This window comes from Sesamum indicum, linkage group LG8, assembly GCF_000512975.1.
Source record: "Sesamum indicum cultivar Zhongzhi No. 13 linkage group LG8, S_indicum_v1.0, whole genome shotgun sequence".
NCBI lineage: Eukaryota > Viridiplantae > Streptophyta > Magnoliopsida > Lamiales > Pedaliaceae > Sesamum > Sesamum indicum.
The window spans coordinates 10,634,173-10,658,890 of NC_026152.1; the positions used below are offsets into that span (position 1 = coordinate 10,634,173).

Genomic DNA, 24,718 nt, shown 5'->3' on the forward strand with positions numbered 1-24,718 from the left:
TCAATGATAGAGATAACAGAAAATCAATCACCCCATATGTGCTTAAATTGTGTGGCTCATGCATTAGTTGAAAATTTCAACTTCAATATATAGTTGCATTATCTACTATTGAAGCAGAATACATAGTCACCACAGAAGTATTCAAAGAAGCAATATGGTTAAAAGGGTTACTAGAAGAAATTGATTTTTTAAAGGAAAAAGTAATTGTGTTTGCTGACAGCCAATTAGGTATCCAACTTTGCAAAACCCCAGTTTTTCATGACAAAACAAAGCACATTGATGTTAGGTATCATTTTATAAGAGATATAGTTGAAAAAGACATTATTAATCTTCAAAAGATAAAAACAGAACTTAACCCAGCAAATATGGGAACAAAATGTTTGCCTTTTGAAAAATTTAAAACCTGTCTTCAAATTCTGAACCTCGGATAAACTCCTAACCCAATTTAAAACCTGTCTTCAATTGTTTGCCCTAATCTTCTTTTCTTCCTCTTTCCTACCGTATAAATATTCCTCTCTTCATCTAGAAAAATAATCCGAAAAATTATTTGAGCCTAAATACTTCGTGTTCTTAAGCATCTTTATGATATCCTAAGTGATTGGTTGAATTCCCTTTGTGGCTGTTTTGAGTGAACAACACTTGGTATTTTTCTTGGTGAAAAATAAGAGCAACCGTGAGTTTGTGGGTTGCCGCCTTCTTGTGGCCGTGACTCGACCCTCTTCGAATCTCTGGTTCCCTGAGCCGAATATTTCTGTTGCATTCTTTTGTTCTTTATTCATTAACTGTAATTATTGTTCATTCTGTAAATTAGTTGTACTATTTAAGGGTTCAAAACCCATAAATCTATAATAGTTGGCTAGGATTCTTGAGCCTCTGCTGAAGGATAAATACCCAACAAGAAACTATTTATGAATTACATTACACGAACTAATTGGATGTAAATGATTATGTGTAGAAGGGTTCAACCGCTTAGCTAGGAGTTTTTGCAAGAGCTTTGAAAAACTATTTTTTACTTTTGTCTTTATAAAAGTAATTTTTTATATGGAGTATCAACTTCAACTTCTGAAACTATAAAGAAAAGTACTTCTAAGACAAAAATTAGAAGTATTTTGGTAGGTATTTTTAGCTGCTTTGATTTGTTTTTTTAAATAAATTGAATTTTATTATAGACTACTTTATTCTCATTATAATGTCTTAATTTAAATATACGCTTTTCAATTTATTTTATAAGTTGCACATCTAGATTTGATATCATCGTTTTCAAATAATTTGAATAATTTAACACTAATAGTTTCACATATTTAATATTCAGAATTTTTATATTTTATTTGCTATATTATCTTATATTATTGTTATATCATAGGAAAATATAAATTAAATTACTATGATTAATTAATAAAAAGATTATTTTTCTGACAACCACGCAAGTTTAATTGTTGTGTATGAATTAATAATTATATTACTCGATAACATTCAGTTTTATGTTAGTATCCAATAATTTAATAATATACATGACAAATATTTGTACATAAAAAGTTAAATATGAAATATACTAATTGAAATAAAATTTATTACTTTTGCGGAAAACTAAATATTCTTAACAAAAGATAAGTGTAAATATTAAGTAAAAATAATATCTTTTAAGCAATGAGGACGAAATTATTTTTAATCAATTAAGTTTATTTTAGAAGTGTTTTTCTCCCCAAACACTATCCAACTTAGCTTTTATCTACTTTTCATTTTTTTTACAAACACTTTTCAACTATGGTTCTTTTACAACTTCCAACTTTTTCTACAAAAATCACTTATCTAGAATATAAGTTTTTGTAAACACTCCCTTAGAGTCGGATGTAGAATTCCATAGTTAAAAGAAAAGGATAATTACATTTACACCCCCGATCTATGATTTATTATACAAACTAGCTATCCATGTCTTTTACGTAATTACAGAAATCAGTCATGAAGCCAGAAAATAGGGATAGTTTGTGCAATAATGTTGACATTTTTTAGGGGTTTATTTATAATGACATCTCTAATGAGTGTATTACAAAAGCAAGAATATCTTTAGTTATCTATACATCAAGGCATCAAACTAATTGGGCTTCAATTAGTTAAGCCCATTACTATTAACGGTTTTCTAAAAGCTGAAGCCCGTTTAGATATTCGTCAAGAAATAGAATAGCCGACAGCCCAAGATTGGTGGGCCACAACTTGAAGCGTATTTAAAGTTTCCTTCAGCCCAAACCCAAGTTTATTCAAAATATCAGACTTATTTGCATTCCGTTTTATATTTTATTTTGATGTAATGACATTTTTTGACATATTTCTAATCTTATTCCTTGTTACTTGAATTTTCCATCTATTTGAATTTAAATTTCATTAAATTTAACTATTGAAAAATTTAATTCTTAATGTACATTTGTAGAGGTCTTCAATTCGATTATAATCGATCTTTTCTCTTCCAATCGGTTAAAAGTTGAATAACCAATTTTTTTTTAAAAGAAATTTCATTTTATGATTTTTATCCTAAAATACCTATCCAAAATTGATTTGGGTTTTGAATCTTGATTTGAAGTTTTGATTTTAAAAAGTCATGATGCCGCTAAATTATTAGGCCAAGCTACAAGCTAGGCTAACTAGCCTAACCGACTAAGAATCTAGCTGACTCATCAGTCGAATAGATAAAAGGCCCATCAGAAGGACGGATAAAGCCTATCAAATAGAAGAAAAACCCACATGTTTACCTACTATTTTACTAAACTAACAGGACCATGAAATAAGCTCATTTCAGTCAAATACGTCATAATACAATTGGAATGACACGTCATGTAGTTTACCAACACATTTTTGCACGTAGCCTAAAATATCTCCAGGTGGTTTCAAGTAAATCAGTAACAAATGTGTTGGGAATCAGCAAGTAATCCATTCCTGGATTTTTAGACAGATACGGCATAATTCAGTTTAGTTCACGTATTTCAGTCAATATTTATTCAAATCACAGATATTTTGTTCCAAATGATAACCAACTTGAAAGGCTTTCCAACACCATATGGAACTCCACAACCACCATATCTTGGTCTATACACACCAAATTCTAACTAATCCTCTCATTTCTCTTTCGATTTTTATACTATTTTGAGCCTATATTTTGTACTCTACAGTCCACACGAATATATACACTTTATCATTATTTCTTACCATTATTCTCACTTTAAATCAAGTTGTCCCTTTTATTTCTTCTTTAAATCGTTATTGATTTAAGTATCAGAATATTAACCTCTATTTATAGGACTAACCCTCTGATAATATTAAAAATTTTTCAAAGATCCTTCAATCATTGTAGTGTGGCCAAGTTTTTGGTACACATCAAGAAAAAAATTGATTAGTAAAATCGTGAAGGAAGAGAACAGTAAAATAATAATCACTAAAATAATATAATATAAATATATATATGTTATAATTTATAAATTTATAAAATAAAAATATTAAATATATATATTGTACATTTAATATTTTGATTATCCGTCGATACGATTAACCGAATAAAGAAAACCATACCGATCGAAGACTATCAAGTTTTTTTTTAAAGTCAGTTTTGATAAGATGGGTAGGCCCATATCCCGATATTATTGGGCCACAATAAGAAGCCTAATAGGAATTCCTTCAGCCCAAACCCAATTACTTCTATCATTCTTCAATCCATCATCATCTTCGCGAATCGCCGTTTCTATTCTATCCCCTTCTCTCTGCAGTAGTAGTACTCTGCTCAGAACTGTATATACACTCTAAATGGTGTCTACGTCAACGCTTTCTCTGTGTTCTCATCCGAAGGTATGCAGATATCTGAAAGCTTAATCGTTTTTCTTTTTTGATTCATATTGAGATTTTGTTTTTTGTTTGGTGTATCAGATTAATTTCGGATTTCAGAACAAACAGAGAAACGAACTATGGACAATGAGCTCCACGAGAAGGAGTTCGTTGTACTGCAGTTCGCTGGTAAAAATCTCCCCTTCTACTCCGGTTAGGATCATTTTGCGGGCCTCGCATTTGAAAAAGTTCAATATTAAAGCGGCGGCGTCGGGTTCTGGCGGCCGCAGTTCGAATCGTGGCTCTAGTTCTCGCAGAGTTTACAAGCAGGCTCAAGCTCCAGCTCCCGTTGCTCCAGTCAAAGATATTGTTTCCTTTGTTCTCCCTGCGGGCGCATTTGTTGTTGTGACTTTCGGTATGCATTTTCCCAGTTACATGTGTTCTCTTTTGTTTAGTCACTAGGTGCGGTTATAATGGATAATTGGATATCGTGGTTTCTTTATCATATTGGATTCTGTTATTAGCTTTCTGATTTCTTCCGGGGATGACTGTTCAATTTCACGTTGGACATGGAACTATGAGACGTGTAGGTGTCAGGATTTTGGTAGCGATTGCTTGTATTGTTGTTCTAGGGTGAAACAGCTTGAATTCGACAGGGTATGTATAGTTTAAGTTATGAATTGAAAAGCATGCTGCTTCAGGTTATTCAAAATCTAGAAAAGCCTGTTTAGAGATCTTGCGAGGTTAGTTGATACAGTTGCCGCTACTCATATTGTAGTCGGATGATGTGCATGTTTCTGCTTATGATTTAAGGTCAACGCTTGCAATCTAAACTCTATTTTCTAATTAATATTCTATGAAGTATCTCTAATTACTGGCTGAGCTGTTAACTTGCCGCAGTTGTCCAGCTTATTTTTGCTCTATTTCTTATCTGAATCCATAAAGTTCCGTCCACCTTAATTTGAGAATCATTGAGGACAACCTTAAGACAAGTTATTGCAATTCAGCTTTATTTTTGTCATGGAATGTTTAGGTTAAGGTAAAAGAAGAGTTGACAATTTGTCTCCTTTGTCTTCTATTAAAGCATCTTAGAAACTTTTTCATATGAAGTGGAATATATTTGATTAGGGAGGAGTTTAAGGATTGATTTTAATTCTCTCCCAGAATCATCGTTAGGCACTAACTGCTCTTGTCATTTCCTTTGCATTAACAGATGAGAAAAAAGAAAGTTCCTTGTCTTTCTTTCCTTTTCTTCGCATATATCTATCCATCTGTTGACTGTAAAGATTCTTTATGGAGAAGCAAATTCTCAATTGGTAACTAATCTACACCTTCCAGCTGACAGTTTTATGGAAATTGGTGGAGAAAATCCTTCTACCAAAACCTACCAAGTCTGCAGCTGAAGAGAATAAACCTGCGCATGGAGTGAAATGGTCCTTTGCCCCTGGGACAAATTTGCTATCATCCTTTGGGGCAAAGATTGAAAGGGAATCCAAACTGAGGCTGAATGATTTTGCTAAAGAGCTTAGGTCATTCCAAAGTGTTGACGTGTCAGGTAATTGTAAAGTTTATTGCTTATTCAGTTTTGTTGTTAACTTTTCTATTATATATTATATATATGGCGTCTTGTTCCCTTCTCATCTGTATGTCCTAGATAGAGTCACCTTATTTCTCTGATATTTTCCCTTTCACCATAGCAGCCCGATAAGAAAAAATTTCTCCTGTCAAACAACCTTCAATAGGACCTTTTCTTTTCCTTTTTCTATTGTGTCGTGTGTCATTAAGCAGAAGTCCTTTGAACCTCTGACAGAGGATTGGCCTAACCATACAAGGTGTTGTTAGGTCAAAAATTTGGAGACGAAGGGCTATTCTTCCTAGCTGAGAGCTTAGCATATAATCAGGTTACAGTTTTCTTTAAATTAATATTTTTGAGCTTAAAACGCTGGCCTCCAAGCTTTGAGTACCTCCATCCATGACTCCTTCCTATTGTCATTGTCAGACTGCTGAAGAAGTGAATTTCGCTGGCAATGAGATTACCGCCGAAGGAATAAAGGCTTTTGATGGAGTTTTGCAATCAAACGTTGCACTAAAATCTCTTAACTTATCGGGAAATTCCATAGGGGATGAAGGAGTGAAGGTAAGATTAACTAAGATACTGATAGATTTGTTTTTGGATGTTATTCCTTGTGTGGAGATTATGAGGTAGGTGATTGACACTTGAAGCTTCTTTTGATATTAATCTCACTTCTGCAATTCTCTCTTCTTTCTGTCTTTCTTTTTCTTTTTTTTTTTTTTTGTCTTTCTGATGCATAAAAAAGATATAATCTCCTTAATATGGGGCTTTAGGTTTATACTTTTCATTTTGTTCCGCCTAAAGTCTATATATATTCCTGGTGAACTGTGTTTATTCTTGCACAAGTTTGTTTGAACTGGTCTTCCCTTATGTAAAATATTACAGCGCATGATCCTTTCACGCTTCATTGTATTCCTCAGATTCACTAAATCTAGACCATGTTTGGTTTTGTTCAATTTCGGTGGGAAAATGTGTGCTTTAAATTTTGTATAGGTTTACTTGTGAAAAGGAGAATAATATTTGGATTAGTTGATGAGATTGTGTTTTATGCTGTTAGTGGTGTCTAATCAATATATCTTTTTTATTTGATGAAAATGATAGTTTTGTTTTCGTTATTAGTTGTTAGAAATCAAATACAGTTTGTTTCCAAATAAAATTTATAGTTATGTTTTTCATTGATTTAGAATTGTTAATGATGTCATGTCAAAGTATTATTGAAAAAATATGTTACTAGTTTATAAAAGTAATGATTGAAAATTTTATATGCATAAAAATATATATAAAAAGAAAAGTAATGATTGACATGAGAATGATAGTAAAACATTTCCAGTGAGAATACGTAGAAACAAATATGTTTTACTTTCATCTTTGTTTCCATAACTAAAAACTGAGTGCAAATGAAACCAAACATGGCATTAGTGACTAGGAAGTTTTACATTCTTTAGGCAGGTGATCTTCATAAGAATCAAATCATATGATAGTGAAATGTTTTTCTATTTATTTTAATCTTTATTTATGGTTGTTTAATTTAAATGGCTTTTTCAAGTATTTTTGGTGTAACACATGCATGTTTCAAATTTTAATTTTTATCAAATTCTACTTCTTGCAGTGTTTATGTGACATTCTGGTGGATAATTCTGGTATTCAGAAGCTACAAATTAGTAGTAGTGCATTTGGGGATGAGGTTAGCCTACTTTTGGCATTCAAATGGTAGATTACAGACATGTTTCATCAGAGATATGTCTTACAAAACATTGTCTATAAAGCACTTAATTTCTCCTCATTTCACGTATGCAGGGAGCAAAAGCTATTGCTGAGATGTTGAAGAAAAATTCAACCTTGCGTGTCATTGAACTTAATAATAATTTTATTGACTACTCTGTATGAAATCATAGTTTGCTGTGTTTTTGTCTCATAGATTGTATAAATACATTGGGTTTGGCTACTAATTCTGTTTTCTTGTAATTTGGAAATGGAGGTAGGGATTTTCTAGCCTTGCTGGAGCAATTCTTGAGAATAAAAGTCTACTGTCGATATACCTCAAGTAAAGTTCTTCCAACCAAATTGACACAGATTTTGTAGTTGAGTGGGAAATATAAAATAAAAGAACTGATTTTTTTTTCTTAATTATGTACTATCTTCTCTTGGTCTAGTTTTCCTACTTATATACAGCAACTTGTTTTAGAACATTAGTGTATGTTGTCGCAGTGGCAATTATGGTGGTCCCCTTGGTGCAGCTGCATTGGCAAAAGGGCTGGAGGGAAACAAATCCGTGAGGGTATCCTTCTCACTGTTTTTGTTTTCTTTTTTTTTAATTTGATTTACTTGATTTTTAAATGTTTCATCACTTGGACCTCCCATATTGTGTTTGTGCCATGACAATCATGTTAATCCAACCTAGAGACATCAAAATTCATCCACTAAGATGTCGTAATTTAATGTGCGTCATTCGGTTCTAGGAATAAACTTTGCCTAAGCCACATGCTGAGATATATTTGCCCGATTCAGATATGCGGTCACTGTTGATATGCGGCATTGTTTAACTTTATTCTTAATATTTGACTTCTATATTCATGACTGTATGTGTTGTACGACGATATATTCTAGGAATTGTATTTGCAAGGGAACTCTATTGGAGATGAAGGAGTCCGTGCTCTGATATCTGGCTTATCTTCTCGTAAAGGTTTGTTCTGCTCCATAACATTTTTTGTTATGTTGTTCCAATGCACGATGCATCAGATCTGACAATTCACATGTCCATGTAGGGAAGCTTACGGCTTTGGATCTTGCAAACAACTCAATTAGTGCTAGAGGAGCCTTTCATGTTGCTGAGTACATCAAAAAAAGCAAGAGCTTGTTGTGGATTAATCTTTACATGAATGATATTGGAGATGAGGTGGAAGTTAAAATTAATTATCTTTAAACTACCCCAAATTACTGCATTTGGTTCTTTGTTCCTTCAAGTTATGCCTTGTATGATTGAGGATTACTGGACCTCGCCAAGATAATACTGCGCATTGATGTCTTCCATTACTTTTTGTCCAGGGAGCTGAGAAAATAGCAGAGGCTTTGAAGCAGAATCGCTCAGTTACTAATGTTGATCTAGTAAGTAAAGGAAGTTGAGATGGTCCTAATTCCGTTTGATTCTTGAATATGTCATCTTGATACTTGAAGTTAGATTGATTTTAGAAGATGTCATCTGATACTTGCAGGGGGGAAATGACATCCATGCCAAAGGGATCAGTGAAATAGCACGAGTTCTGAAAGATAATTCCATCATTACTACTGTGCGTGCTCGCCTGTTGTGTCTCTCTATTTCGTTGGTTTAATGATACTATTCAAGCCATAAGTCTCTTCCTCTCTCTCTCTCTCTCACACATATACAGTTGGAACTTAGTTATAATCCTATTGGACCTGAAGGAGCAAAGGCTTTAGCAGAAGTTCTTAAATTTCATGGGAACATAAAAGATCTCATGCTTGGTTGGTGTCAGGTAAGAAATTAAATACAACTGTGGCGACAATTTCCTAGATTTCTTCTTTGACTCTGTCCGCATAATTTGGCAGATAGGAGCCACTGGAGCTGAATATATTGCAGATATGCTGAAATACAATAGCACCATATCAAGCCTAGATCTGCGAGCCAATGGACTAAGGGATGAGGTTTGTGTTATTTGCATTGTCTTTCAGGTTCCTTTTCCATTCATCATTCTTCAATCCGATTTTGGTTGTCGCCTTATTACACGTCTTTTGCAGGGTGCCATCTCCCTTGCTCGCAGCTTGAAGGTGGTCAATGAAGCTTTGACATCGCTTAATCTTGGGTTCAATGAAATAAGAGTATGGAATATACATTCTGTAGGATTGTTACATCATAATATTTGCTTCTGTGATGTCATTACGTAACATATCATCCATTATGTAGGATGAAGGAGCTTTCGCTATTGCTCAAGCACTCAAGGCTAATGAAGATGTCCGGCTCACATCATTAAATCTTATGAACAACTTCCTCACCAAACTGGGACAGGTTAATTCACTTTTCATGTTTGTTTCCTAAGCTAGCCTTATTGTTTGATATCATACTGTTTAGCTTAAGTGAATATATGCAATAAACATGCAGAGTGCTGTCACAGATGCCAGCGACCATGTATACGAGATGAATGAAAAGGAGCTTAATATTGTCTTCTAGAAGAGATCACATCGCTAGAGTGAATATAATCTTTTTTCTTTTTCGTTTCCCCCATTTTGGAGTTAAGATATAGCAGCAATTTCCCATTTTGTGGTCTTCCTTCCTAGCTGAGTTAAGAAAGAAACCACACCCTTTCCAGATATCCAAATGAGATTATTTCGCTTGAGGGAACCCAGGAATTTTTGGCGGCCAGAGATCATTTTAACTTTGTTGATTAATGTAGTACCGATACTTTTGTCTAATTTTTCTGGTCCGTAAACGTGTAGAAGATTAATGATTAGGTAAAGACAGTAGTTTCACTAGGTTTCAGACTCTGTTCTGGACAATGAAGTGCATGAAACTCTGTTGCTATACATATCAATATACTATAACAGCTTACAAGCAACTGTCCATACCACTTGCTAAACTATGCTGTACCTTGATTCTTGTTGAGAATTATCAGAACATTGTGTGCTAATTTATGAGAGATGATGTTTAATATTCAAATAGTGTAGTCTCTCATCTATACATATTCTTTGTAAATCCTTACCTTTGCCATTTTCATTTAAATCCTCAATATTCATTTGAGTCAAATGTAATTGTGCTTTCATACGCACATTGGGAGTCAGCTTAAGGAAGAAAATGAAGATTAAATTTCTTTTTCCTTTTCTGAAAGCAAAAAATGGTCCCAATAGTATCAAAATTAGGCAGCTGAAAACAACTCTCCACTATGAATGAATTTGCATTTGGATGTCCCATGCTTTTGTCCCTTATCCATACAATGCAATGCATCCTTTAACTGATACTTTTAGACATAAAGCCCTTTTCACTCCAGCTGTTCTCTGATATTTTGGTTTGAGGACTCATAAGATTAAGTTCTCATCGGGAGACAGAAAGAGAGAGGGCAAAAGAAATCTTTTATCCAATTTCATATCTGCGATAAAAAACTATCAATTAAAATTGGTTAGTGAGTTCAAAAACTTAGTACATGACAACTTATTTCCGTATAAGTAGTCAAGTATGAAATTCTCTTAGTAATATCTCAAAATTCCGAATATATCAAGATATATATATATATATATATATATAGAGAGAGAGAGAGAGAGAGAGAGAGAGCAAAATCTTTTTCATGTGAATTGAAGTTCCAAGTGAAGTGGGGCCAAAGCCAATGCTCTTATCCATGCAAATTCGAATGCCCACTTCATCCAACTCTTTTTTGGGTTTCTTAAGCGATCTCTATGGTTATAATATGAATTTCAATTATTATAATTATACCAATTAATATATCAACAAATTTAAGTGAATTTTAAAGAAGATTCATTTCAGTAATAACCTTCAAGAATATTAGACATAATTTTTCAAACTACATTAAATTTACGTATAATTGGTCAACATAAATTTTTTTCTTAATATCAATAAATTTAGTAAATTTTGACGGGGACTCATTTGTTAGACATAAATAAAGTTCAAAAATATTAGACATAATTTCTCAAATTACAACTTATCTATGTATAATTTCATCAAATTTAATTAGAGGGGAGTGTAATTATCCCTAATTTAAATATTTATAGCAATCAAATTTTTTATAGTCTTTATTCCATATATCATATTCTATTCCCACTAAATGTGTGCATGAATAATGGCATCACAATTCCCAAGAAACAAACTCTGGATGGATAGCATCATGTAAGGAGTAGTAGAGTCCAGCTCACATTGAGTTTGCAAACAGTGCTGATTTAATTAAAAACGCGTTTTTGTGCCATAAATTCCATGTGCCCACAGCGCCATACAGTTAACGAAAAATAGAAAAAGCGCTACTTCTGCACGCCCTCCACTCAACACTTTTACTCTGTATTTCCTTTTTTTAGAAAATAGTATATATTGAGAGAGGGAATGGGAATGATAGATCCAACTGGAATATGGCTGGATTCCTCAGACTCTGTCTGAAATTGTCAGTGTACGTACCATATTCTCAGTACATGTATCCCTCTCCCTATGTATGTATTTGTGTATGTGTAGAGTACCTACTTTCAAGATTCATATTGTTAAGTTGTGTTTGGTTTAAGTATAGAGTAAATTAACACGTTGTTTTAAAATTTATCATAATTATAATATTTTTTGATTGTTTGAAAATTAAAAATACATTTTTAAGATTAGTGATCATCTAATAAATACCCTCTATAATGAACTCTTACGAATATGTATTTGTTAAATGACCGTTAATTCAATAAAATATTTGTATTTTGAGACAATAATTAAATATTTATAATTATAACAAACTACAAAAGAGCTCATTGTGAGTTTTTCAAATTATATGATGATACTTGTGGAGTAGAGGTTTATATTCTGAATTTTAAGTATTAATAACTATGAATCAAAATCATTTACTAATATTAAATAATTATAGTTAATTAATATTTTTTGTTAATATTGATATAGGGTAATTTTATGAAGGTCGTTTTTAAATTATATTCTCAATTCTTTCTGAATTTACGGACAATTTTGCACCTACACCGCTTAATCAAGATCTTTACGATTTAATTCCATTACCTCATAAATTCTTATATATATATATGGTTCTGTTATGAACGTCTAATTATTTTCATATATGTAGTTCATATAAAATCATATATATTTAGGAAAATTTGTAATAGTCGTCGTCAATGTCTTCATCGAGTTAAGTATACTATTATAATCTGGTTTCTAACTAATAATTAATTTGTCAATTATTAACATTTAATAATTATATATAGTGAATTAACAATTATTATCAATATAAATATAATAAACACAATAACATAGATAAATTTCTATAATGAAACTCAAATTTATGACTTTATAATTTTAGTGTGAATTTTGCCACTTAAATTAGGTTTTAGTATTTGCTTAAATAAATTCATGATAATAAGGGATAACTACACTTTCATCCCCTGAAGTTTGATTAATTACAGTAGATCCTTTATAATTTGAAAAAATACATCTAATATCCTTAAAGTTTGCCTCTATCTAACAAATAAGTTCTATCGTTAATCAAATTTTATAGAATTTATTGATATTTTCACCGTTATAAGGGTAGTTTAGTTCGAAAAAAGTATTTGACATGCAATAAGTTAATAATAAATCAATCAAAAGAGAGATTTTTTTGTTAGACCAAAGCAAACTTTATAAATATCAGATGTAAATTTTTCAAAATATAAAGGGTCCATATTAAATTACACCAAAATTGAGGAGAGGAAAGTGTAATTATGCCTAATGATAATTACTTTAAAAAAATGTGTATCAAACAGATCTTATACTACCAAACGTGCCCTTAGAAAACATGGGATGATGGGCTTGACTGTACTGTACCAATAAGTGGGGACCCATGCTGACGCAAATACGGACAACAGACCACTAATACCCATCCATTCTCCCATTCGTCATGTTTCGTATTTAAATTTTTATTATATTTATTTAATTAAATAATACAAAATAATTTATAAAAAATTGCTAAAATGTTTTAATTTTTATATAAAGAAAAATTTATTGAGGGTATTCTAGGTAAAATACATCATAAATTATAATGAGCTATCATGGAATTTAGTATAAATACCAATACTCTCTTTATTGTTTAAAAAAAATTATCAACTCCCTAATTTTACAGCCATATAACAACTGATCCAATTCATTAGTTTCTGTTAGGCTTTGATCTATTTTTTATGGTGAATTAGCCAAAATATTCTTGTGAATTACGCATTAAAATTTTACTTATTTTTAAAATAAATTGAATCTTTTTATGGAATTTTCCTTAAACTCTTATGTATATATATATATATTACAAATTCTCAATATTTTTTGTTTACGTCCTCTGATTTTTTATAATTTTTAGGTTTTTATAAAATAAAAAATATAATAAAATTAGAGTTGATAATTCCAGATATCCATCGAAGTACTACATAATTATGTCAAATCTAAAAAAAATAATTATAATTTACCCTTTTTTTAATTCCATGGAGTTTGACTGGTAATACATACTTCTTATTAAGGCTCAACCCCCTCGAGTAACTGGTTTTGGTTGAGATTATATTTATTGACTAAACTACCCTCCAATATATTTATTTATTTATCAGGATAACTATCTCTTAATTACCATATTTTCATAAAGTTTAATATAATTACATTTAAATTTATTGTGATTTGAAAAAATTACATATAGTAATATCAATATTTGTTTCTACGTGACAAGCTAAAGAAACCCCTCCACTAGTAAAGTACCACCAAAATTGCTAATATTAGCAAAAACGTTCAATAAAAATCTACACATAGCCCTATTGACTTATTACATATTAAACAAATCTTTTTTGATCAAACTATATTTATATATATTCTGACGATGATGCATATAAGGAGTCATATCTTCACTTTATATGGGTATTTTGGTAAACAAAATAATTTTATTTAACTTGTAATAAGTGAGTAATAAATCAACGAAAATCAATACGATTTCTCATTCAATTTTATTGCTAATATCAATAAGTTTAATAAATTTTAACTAATAAATAAATATTTATTTATATAAAAATAAACATAAAAAATATTAAATGTAACTTTTCAAACGATAAAAATATTCAGGAAAGGACAGTATCATAGTGTTTCGATCTGTGGTTTGATTGTTTTGTTTTGTGTTTTGGAAATAGAGAGAAAAATAGAGATAAATAAGTGTGTGTTGAAAATAGATGATATGTTTGGATTTGTGTTTTGAGTTAATTTAAAATATTTTAAAATAAGTGGTGTAGATTTGATGTTGGGATTTGGGAGACAAAAATCATTGTTTATTGTCAAATCATATCTTTTTTATATATAAATATTGTATGTTTAATGTTGTATTTATTGGAGAAAAAAATTACTGTTTATTGTCAAATATAGAAAATTAAAAAACAAAAAAACACACAGAAAAAGTATAAAAATATAAAAATAAATATTGAGTGTGTTTTATCTTATATTGAAAAATATGAAAATATAAAACCAAACAAGGGGTATAATTTTCAGAATTGTTAAATAGTTTAGGAGAGGGGAGAAAGTAGTAATGGTTGGTAGTAAGAAGTCTTAACTGCGGTAAATAGTTTTGACTCTGCACAAAGCCACCTATAAATTGCAAGCCAATGCTCAGAACACACACCACACCATACACAAACATATATACCTCTCCCCCTCCAACTTTCTTCCTCCCCAATCCCATAGAGCTCTGTTTGGCAAAACATTTTGTTTTGTCTTTTTGAAAATTAACATGAAAATGTCATCATCTCGTCTGCTTCTTTTCTCTGCTCTTCTACTCTTCTGCCTCGCTCTGGTAATTCACACACATTTTCTTTTTTCTTTTTTTTTTATTTATCATTTTATAATAATTTCCTTTTCCTTTTTTCGAGGGTTTTGATCTTATGCTCTGTTTGGTTTCGTCTTAATTGATTGTGTTTGTAGGTCTCATCCGACATCGAAACTGAAGATGAAGTCTCACTGGTTAATTATTATTATTATTTGAATTTCCTGGATTTAATTTTCCTATTTTTCTCTGTTTTTATACTCTGCATGCACTTCTGACTTTGTTTTTTTTGGTTTTGAATATTTAGGTGGCGAGAGGTAGTAATAGAAGGCTGCTGCCATTTTTGGGTATGAATTTTTTTGTAAAGGAAATTACATTCAGACCCCTCTACTATAGCTAATTACGAAGTTCGCCTAGTGCAGTAGTTTTTTTCATACTGTTGATGGGGTTGGTTTTTATAATAAGAGAGAGTTGAGGGGTGTAAATGTAATTCTATTGATACTAATATTTTTGGTTGTGTGTAGACTGTGGAGGACTGTGCAAGGTGAGGTGCAGCCAACACTCGAGGCCGAACGTGTGCACAAGGGCGTGCGGCACGTGCTGCGCGCGGTGCAAGTGTGTTCCTCCCGGCACTTCCGGTAACCGGGAACTCTGTGGGGCTTGTTACACTGATATGACCACCCACGCCAACAAGACCAAGTGTCCTTAGAACAACGTTTTAGACACTTTCATTACTGTATTAACACCAGTTCTAGTCCTTGTCCCCTTAGGGGTAAGACCGTCTTTTCACCTTTGTCTGGGATGTAAATTTTGAGTCTTGTTTCCATCAAAGTTCTGTTTGGCAGAAGTTTGAGTCTTGATATTTTGTTTTTTTATCTATTATGCTTTATTAGTCTAATTATAATATTCTGGCCGTTTCTCATGTCATCTTATTTCCTGATCAATCTGAAAAATATGGATAATTTTTGTGTTTTTTTTTTTTAAATAGTGGATACTATCTTAATTTTGTGAAATTTATATTTTATCATATATGACTATATTTTTGCCCGAAAAACATTACTTATTATGCATATGCGAAAAATATCACATCACATAATTTTTAATGTTACATGTGCATCGCAGCATGTGATGTTTTTTGACAAAAAACTTGGTGAAAAAATAATTTTAAATGGCAAAGTACCAAATTCCGTAAAGTTGAAATTATAAGTCGACATAAAGAAAATTTTATACGTCAAAGTGTAAAACGATTATAATTTGCATGACAATATATAATCAACCCTAATAATAAACGAAAAGTGTATTTGGAGTTGAATTTAGCCTGAACATATAGAAAATATCACAAACTGGTAATTGAAAAATATAAAATTTAGGGGAAAAAATCTATGTTCATAGTTGTTAAAAATTAATTTTCAATAGAATAATTATAACAAAAAACTGCTCATTAACTATGTATAAAAGATGTCGATAAAATATTATAAAATTATATTTAATTTAAATATAATATTGAGTCAAATTCTACGTCTCCTTACTAAAATAAGGAAGGCAGAGATCTCAATTTGGTATTAGATTTGATAAGAAGTAGCGATTGAAATATGTCAAGAAAGAACAAAACAGTAATCAATTTTTTTTTTTTTTTGTGATTTATTATCAGGTTTTGAATTCAATATTTTTATAATAAAAAATTGAGTTCCAAATCATTGAAATGTCCACTCAGTGATAAGAAGTCATCAATCACTAGCGAAGATATTTTTCATCACTTGAATAGGAGCCGTTTGTAACTCATGTTATACCCATTTTGCCCTTATATGTATCACGGGAATAATTACACTGACACTTTTTGAAACATAATAAAAATATGCGATTATAGACACATACACATAGGGAAACACACAAATAGTTACTTGGTAAGTTCATGTAAGTATGAAATATGGAGGGATAATTGCATATTTACAATACACTTAAGGGGTTTTAATGTAATTATCCCTAGACTATATCTATCAAGATCCACGTATTTCTGCACAGTTCTGGACGATATGATCCGAATCAGGGCACAACTTGATTGGAGTGTCGTTGATACTTGATGGGTGGCATTATCTTCCCATGCCAGGTATTGATCTTACAAAGAACGAGAACTTATAATTTTAGTCAATATTTACTCAGTATTACATCTCATATCTTCAAAATTGAAACTACAAATCACTTATCAAATCACCTAACATTGTGTCTGGATTAATAGATTCAAAAGTATAAATTTTGAATTTGTTTAAGTAATTCCACATTGAAATTTATTTTTAATCCTTGGAATCTCACTTTGAATTATATTTTATAAAATATTAATAAATCTTAAATTAACATTTATACAAAGTCATTTGAAATTATCTTCTTAAAATCCTTTCCTTAGATCCCGTGCGAATGTAAGTATGGGCCTAATGATTATGGTGTTAACTTCTATAGAAGTCCAAATAGTTACCAGTTAGCCCATAACTTGGCCCAATAAGAAAGGACAATGAATGGCTCAATATGGGCCCACTGCTAATATGTAAAAGGCCCAATTTAAAAATAACTCAAAACAACTATATATATATATATATATATATATGTATAAACATATTCCCGAAAGAATAGAAAAAGAAGGAATTTATACTGCGACAAAAGAAATTCTATTATTGAGAAAACCAATTTACGTAAAAAAAACAAGCAAACGATTTACTGAGATGATTGAACTTTTATAATAATTAAAGCATAAAAAATGAAAAATCATATATTTAGTTGGTATTTATCTCATTTTATATGAGTTTATCGTAATTTAATTTATTATTTCTAATTATATATATGGATGTTGCGTAGCGGAGTCCTGTAGCTCATAATGGTCAAAGGATTTTTTCAAAAATTCTAAAATCGAATAAGGACTAATCTACAAAATAAAGGTTAGTATTTTGATACTTAAGTCAATAATAAATTTACTGAAAGGATAATAAAAAAATTTAAAATAATGTAAGAATAATGATGAAATGACTAAGTGACTTGATAAAGTATCAAGATAAAATAAAATAATTGTGGAGTGCAAAATAGTACAAGCAACTTGCTCAAAATTAGAGAAAAGAGTGAGAGTGAGTGAATAATATGTGATGCCTTTTATGACTGCATAATGATCTCTATTTATAGGTCGATGAAGAGCAAAAATTTGAAAACGTTTAGCTTGTGATATACCGTTGGAAAGCTGTATGAGTTAGCTAACACATAAAAAAAACGAATTGCAATTTGGGTTTATCAAAAGAAGTTGTGACTGTTTCAATAAGTCTTGTTAGGCAAACTGAGTTCTGGGATTCTATTTTACCAACTTGCTAACAAGTCACCACCATCAATCTAGGAAGAATTTATTGAAATCTCTTTGATATTATGTGCCTCACAGTCAAAAAATATGTATAACGTGTCATTCTTGTTGTCCACGAAGCCATCTTGTTGGATGAGGCTTGCTTTTGGATCTGTCAGGTTAGTATAAATAGATGGGCTATGAGCCCGTATTTTGCTCATGGGCGAGCAGGACTAGACCAACTGAACTGTTCTGGCTTTTTAGCTTTGGGCTTAAGAAAAAATATTTTAGGGGATATCAGATGTATTGATTGAATCAATGTATTACTCAATTTATTAATATAGTGATGTAATCATGTAATTATCACTTAGAAAATGTCGGCCACCCCTTGAATTTATATTTTTTAGTATATTAATTACAATTATATCATAATTCAATTGGCCATAATTAAATCACTTGAATGGACTTAGGGCTGTAAACAAGTCGAGCTCGACCTTTCTTGGTGAGCTCGAGCTCGAGCTCGATTTGCAGGAGAGTGGCTCGAGCTCGATTCTTACATTTCGAGCTCGAGCTCGAGTTGATTTTTTGGTATAATTTTTTTTAATTATTATTATTATTATTAAATTAAATCATGGGATCGAATTACCAAATTTTTACATAAATTTATAAGTAATAAAATAGATTATTATAATGTATACTATGTTATAAATATACCAAAATGTAGTATGAAGTTTTGATTTATTGTTATAAATATAAACTATTAATTAGTTTAGAAGTAATATAATTAGTAAAATATACCAAAAAAACAAAATTCATACTGAATAATTTAGAATTATAGAAAAGTATCCATTATATGGAATAAGCAATTGAAATACATAAAAATATTTTATAGTTGAAATTAATATATGTTCACAATCTGCAAAATTTATATATTTATAAATTTTAGTATAACATTGATGTAACTATAATCTTACATTGTTAAACAATATGGTGGTTAATCGGGCCATCAAAATTTGGATCAAATCGTTACGTATGATTAAACTTACAAAAAAATATATTTGGTAAAGTTTTAAACTTATTGGATGTACAGATGTCGAGATATCGTACTTGGAACATAAAAGTAATCATTCAAGACGATGTATCATTAAATCAGGCACACCATCGTAAGAAGAAGAAAAATAACTCGACCCAACTGCATAAAGAATCATCTTATGCTCCTAATCAATCTATTGTTCATCACCCCAGTGTGAATAATTAACTTCCCATGAGCAGTTGGGGTTTGCTCCTCCGGCACTAGAGGGGCAGTCACAGCATCAAAGTACTCCTACACCCTCTTTTCGCCATGAGAACTCCAATTATAATATTTTGGCATAAATCCTAGTATACACAAGTGACAACTGACATTGTCGAGTGTTTCGAGCTTTGTGTTCTTGCACTTACAATAAGGGCACCTAATCTTGTCTTCATCCATTGTTCACGCTGACACTTAGCCCATTATATAAAAGTCTTAACCCCATCCTCAAACTCTGGTATAAGAACTGCCCTCTTGGGGAGGTTCTTATGATACATCAATCTTCTCAGTTCTCGTAAAATGATGATATATATCCCTACATATTCATACGTATATATATATAATTATATAATTCGACGACCTATAAATTTATTAATATTATAGTACACTAATTAAGGATACATAACATATGAGATAAAAAAATCATTAAACTAAAATAAGTAAACTATAATTAATTTAATTAACACAAAAGGATTAAATTAGTTGTTGTTACTTGATCAACCAACTTAAGAGATAATCAGCAGTTGATGGTCCAAAAATTAAGTAATAATCTTCTTGATCAAGTGTATATACACGAAATCAGAATATTGAGAGTGTGTGTCGTTAATAAGAATTTCTACAACAAATGAAACAAAATGAAAACAACTTGCAACACACTTATATGTTAATCTATTTTGTAACGGTCTTTCTAACGGCTTTTGGAACGAGTATTATAGCTGTTGAAAACTAACCGTTAAAAAATGTAGCCGTTATCATGTCCGTGTTTAGAATAACTTTTGTAATACTATCTATATAAAAAAGTCGTTCTTAATGACGCGGTTTTTGTAACACCTTCTTATTATACAGTTTCTCGCAATTTTTTCCACATAAATTGTAATGGCTTCTCACGTTTTTCTCAATCTGTTACAAATATTACACACCGTTACAAAAACTATAGAAAAATAGTAACAGCCAAATGTATATAATATATTTTGCAACGGCTAGCATAATGCGAAAAGTTGGCCGCTCTAATTTCAGAAACAATTACAAAAAATCGTTACAAATTGTAACGGTTGTAATTTTATAACGGCTTTACAGATACAAAGAAATTATAACGGCATCGTCAACGACTTTGGCCATTACAAAAAAATTAAATTGTTATCTGGCCTTCCATGACGTCATCACATCCAATCACGTTACAAATACGTAATAAAAATCGTGCGTTTTGGAACAGCTACCGTTATAAATTCTAAATTTTTTTCGTAGTGCTATAGTATGAGATGTATTTGATATTAACGTGACAGTAGAAGGGAATAAAGTGAATTTAACCCTTTTTTTAAATAATAAAGTATACATCTTTATTCATTAAAGAAAATGACAAAATCGAGTTGATTGCCCGCATATATACGAATACAGAATTAAGATTATTGATCTTATTAAAGTAATCACTTTTTAGTAAGAAAATAGTTTATTTTCAAAATCTCTTCTTTAAAATTGTTTTACTATCCAAATACTGACTCAATTAACAGCCAGCTGCAGTAGTCAATGTTATGTCATGGGAGTGGCGATAGCAATGTTGACGCCATCCATTACGTTACAGACCTATGTCATCATTCACGCCGACATGCTGCCCTGGTGTCACAGGCCTGCCAATCTTCAGTGCAGCGGAATATCATTTCTCATATAATTTAGGCCTGTGATGCCACAAAGGTGCCAACCTCACCTTCGTCCGGCCTTTGCACACATCAGAGTTCGCGACAGTCCGGGTGCTCGCTGAGGCTCTCTACATCCGTGCCCCTTTGCGTCTAGCACATCATCTCGGAACCTGTCGACACATTGCCCAATGGCTAAGAGCATCCTCGCTCCACTTCGGCATTACGGCACTACACTTGCGCACGCAACGCCCATCTCTTGTCCAACACACTCGGTACATCCTAGGCGCTCGCCCTCGATGGCCGCCTTCCATGTCTCGCCCGAGCTCGCCCTCGATGGCCGCCTTCCATGTCTCGCCCGAGTAGGACATCATCATAAGTCCGAGGCCCAATCGATGTGCCGTCACCTTGCCGTTCTCCCGTACGGCGTGCCCGACATGCCTCCTTGCCTTTCGGCTTAGGCTTACTGTGCGGCGTCGTCCCACGACCGCCTATTCTTAGCCAACGGACCCCCATGGACGGCTAGAACTCGATAGCGCATTCCATGAGTTGGATCACGAGGTCTTTGAATGCCTGCCTCGATCACCCAATCGCTCGAGAGGCGCTGCCTCAGATAACTCGCAACCCGCGGGGCAACCTAGCACACCACGCGGAGCCTCTCAGCACAATCGCTGCCCAACGTAGGCCATCCTGGCCCTACGCCGCCCGTCAGGTTTCCCAGCCCTTCGGGGACTCTAGCGCTCCGCTCACGAGCTGCCTAGAGCCGGCTCTTGAAGGCCCCCATCATGCCCCCAAGAGATGCTCACTTTGTGCACACGTCGTCTCATGCTACTGCCGTCGTGCACGGGGAGGACCGGCTGATGCTCACCGTATCATGTCCCCCTTATAATAGGCTTAAGAAAAAAAATCACTTTTCCCATGAGTACCACACTGAAAGGGCCGAGGAGTGCACTTTTTCAGCATCTCCAAGGCTAGAGCACTCTGTTCCCGCATCAAAGCACTCTGTTCCGCACGTTTGCTTCTACTCGTGCCTAAAGTTGCGCACAACGTCGCTACATGCTGGCCTACATCAACCCGAGATGCCCGCATGTCGTCCCGTGCTGGCCTACATCGACCCGATTGCCCGCACGTTGCCCACAGGTAATAGCTGACCTGTGACACCTGGTCAAATAATTACCTAAAAATCTTGAAAAATCACTGAGTTTCACGTCATTATACAGATTATCTAGTTTATATAAAAAATAAAATTTAATTTTTACTCATAAATAATGATTATTCACACCACGATATTAATATTTTAAATTATTTTCAACCACCTCTACTCAATTTTTTTTTCTAATCTATATGATATATACTATACATCTATACTAATATGTAAATTTCAACCACATCAAATTCTTTTTGTGCCAATAATATTCCTAAATTAGTTTTATTTTATTTTATTTATTTTTAAATATAATGTGTTGGTTTATATATCTTATTTTTATTTATAATATATTTTAAAATGTAAATAATCATTTGTTATATGCACGTGGGAAGAGTGTGTCATAACGATTAGTTAAAAAAAATGGCCTTTTTATTTCACAAATGGCTGTTATGACACCGCAATACTAATTACCGCAATACTAATTTTATTATTATAACAATAATACCAAAAAAAACTTTCATAATGTTTGTATTCGTTTTCTGAGTGTTTTGTTGTGTTTTATGGAGATAGAGAGAAAAAAATAAAGATAAATAAGTGTGTGTTAGAGATAGTATGTATGTTTTAATTTATTTCTAGAGATAATTTAAAATAAGTATTATATATTTAATGTTGTGTTTTGGGAGAAAAAAAATTATTATTCATTGTCAAATCACTGTCAAATGATGTCTTTTTTATATATATTTATCTACATATGTGTGTAAATATATATGCATATATTTATACTAAAATAGTTAAAAATACTTAAATAAAATATGTTTAAATAATGACAAATATTGAATATATTTTAATTTCTTTTAAAAATAATTTAAAAATAAAAACAAACATAGTATTCGTTTCTAGAAGAATTCGAAAAAGAAAAAACTGCATGCACATATGTTTTTTGAGAAAATCCAGATTTTGTCCATTTCATAATTACTGCTACCCAAAGTTGGTGGGATGTCAACTCAGATTACGTACTCCTCCGCGTCTTCACTCAACCATTCTATTTGAAAATCCAAATAAGAATTTTGGTTCCGTATTTTGTAATTTTTCTTTTTTAATGATAATTCAGTATTCAATTCGATATCATCCTTTTTCTCAGTACACCATAAACTACATTTAATAATTGAATTAATTAAATAATATAATTATATAAATTAATAAATATTAAAATCAAAACTTACCTTTCTGCAATTCTTCTCCCGTGTGTGTTAATGTGTTTGTGGGATTTGTGTTAATATGTGTGTCAATCTTCTCACACATATCTATCTATCTATCTATCTATATATATAGGTGGAGCGGTGGCACATGCTGCCGCCCACCTATTTATGTTTTTTTAAATTTTATTTAATTATTTTAATAATTACAATTATGTTGTTTTTAATTTTTTAATTAATATAATTTGCTCCCAAATATTAATAAGGTCCAATTTACTCTGTTTAAATTTTAATATATTTTAATTTTAATCTATAATTTATTTATAATTAAATTTAATTTTTTTTATAATTACCAACTAGTCTCTCATATATATATAAAATTCTATGGACGTCACAAAAGTCATATCAGATACTCAATTATAATACATAAACCTTCAATGCTCCCCCTTTTTATTAAAATAAGAGTAAATTACAATTACCTCCCATGAGGTTTAGCATAATTACAAATACCTCATTGTAATTTAAAAAATTATAAATATCCCCCTGATTTTAACACCTGTCTAACAACGAGCCTATTCCGTTAAGTTTTCATCCAATTTTTATGGTGAACTGATCAAAATACCCTTTTGGATTATAAATTATGATTTTTTAAAATACTTTTATGAACTAATATTCCCTTTAGATTATTTATTTTGTTTATCCTCAAAATTTTTAAATATTTTTATTTTTTTGAAAATTCAATAATGGTAAAATAGTAATATTCACTTCACTGTTTAGAAGCTACACAATTATTTTTAATTTGAGGAGGGTGTTTATAATTCAAATAACAAGAGGGTATTTATAACTATGGCAAACCTTAGAAAAAATAGTTGTAATTACCCTTAAAATAATATATCAATATTTCTAAAGCAACTTATATACTATTACGATATTTATTATTTAATACAATAATATTTTTATCAATTAATAATTTCAAAGCAAATAAAGAATATACGCATACTACTATTAAAAAATAAACTGAATATTGAATGCGTAAAATTTAAATTCACAACCTCTTAACTGTGAGACACCCACCTCACAAATCCCCACATAGACAAGGGATCATTGGTAAATGTTATCCGCTTAGTCACCCACCTTTACTAAATTATTGAAAGTTTAAAATTTATACATTAAAATTACCATGACAGCCTTATAACTTTAAGTTAAATTTTAAACAATTATAGAAAGATTAAGGGCTATTCTGTACTTTGATTTTTTGGAAATTATATGTTGAAGGGCAAATTTCTAATAGAAACTAAG

The 24,718-nt window shown here is 31.6% G+C and overlaps 2 protein-coding genes across 2 annotated transcripts; both read left to right on the forward strand.

Moving 5' to 3' along the window:
- On the forward strand, window positions 3,769-10,029 carry LOC105168209 (protein NLRC3). Its single transcript, XM_011088187.2, has 18 exons — window positions 3,769-3,831; window positions 3,910-4,222; window positions 5,153-5,362; window positions 5,650-5,708; window positions 5,807-5,944; window positions 6,990-7,064; window positions 7,178-7,261; window positions 7,363-7,424; window positions 7,589-7,658; window positions 7,988-8,063; window positions 8,146-8,276; window positions 8,426-8,485; window positions 8,593-8,667; window positions 8,767-8,871; window positions 8,945-9,040; window positions 9,134-9,214; window positions 9,300-9,401; window positions 9,495-10,029. The coding sequence occupies exons 1-18, from the start codon at window positions 3,790-3,792 to the stop codon at window positions 9,561-9,563; spliced, it is 1,848 nt and encodes a 615-aa protein (XP_011086489.1). The 5' UTR covers window positions 3,769-3,789; the 3' UTR covers window positions 9,564-10,029.
- Window positions 14,689-15,768, forward strand: LOC105168210 (snakin-2-like). The gene is made up of 4 exons (XM_011088188.2): window positions 14,689-14,871; window positions 15,000-15,038; window positions 15,149-15,188; window positions 15,366-15,768. The coding sequence occupies exons 1-4, from the start codon at window positions 14,809-14,811 to the stop codon at window positions 15,548-15,550; spliced, it is 327 nt and encodes a 108-aa protein (XP_011086490.1). The 5' UTR covers window positions 14,689-14,808; the 3' UTR covers window positions 15,551-15,768.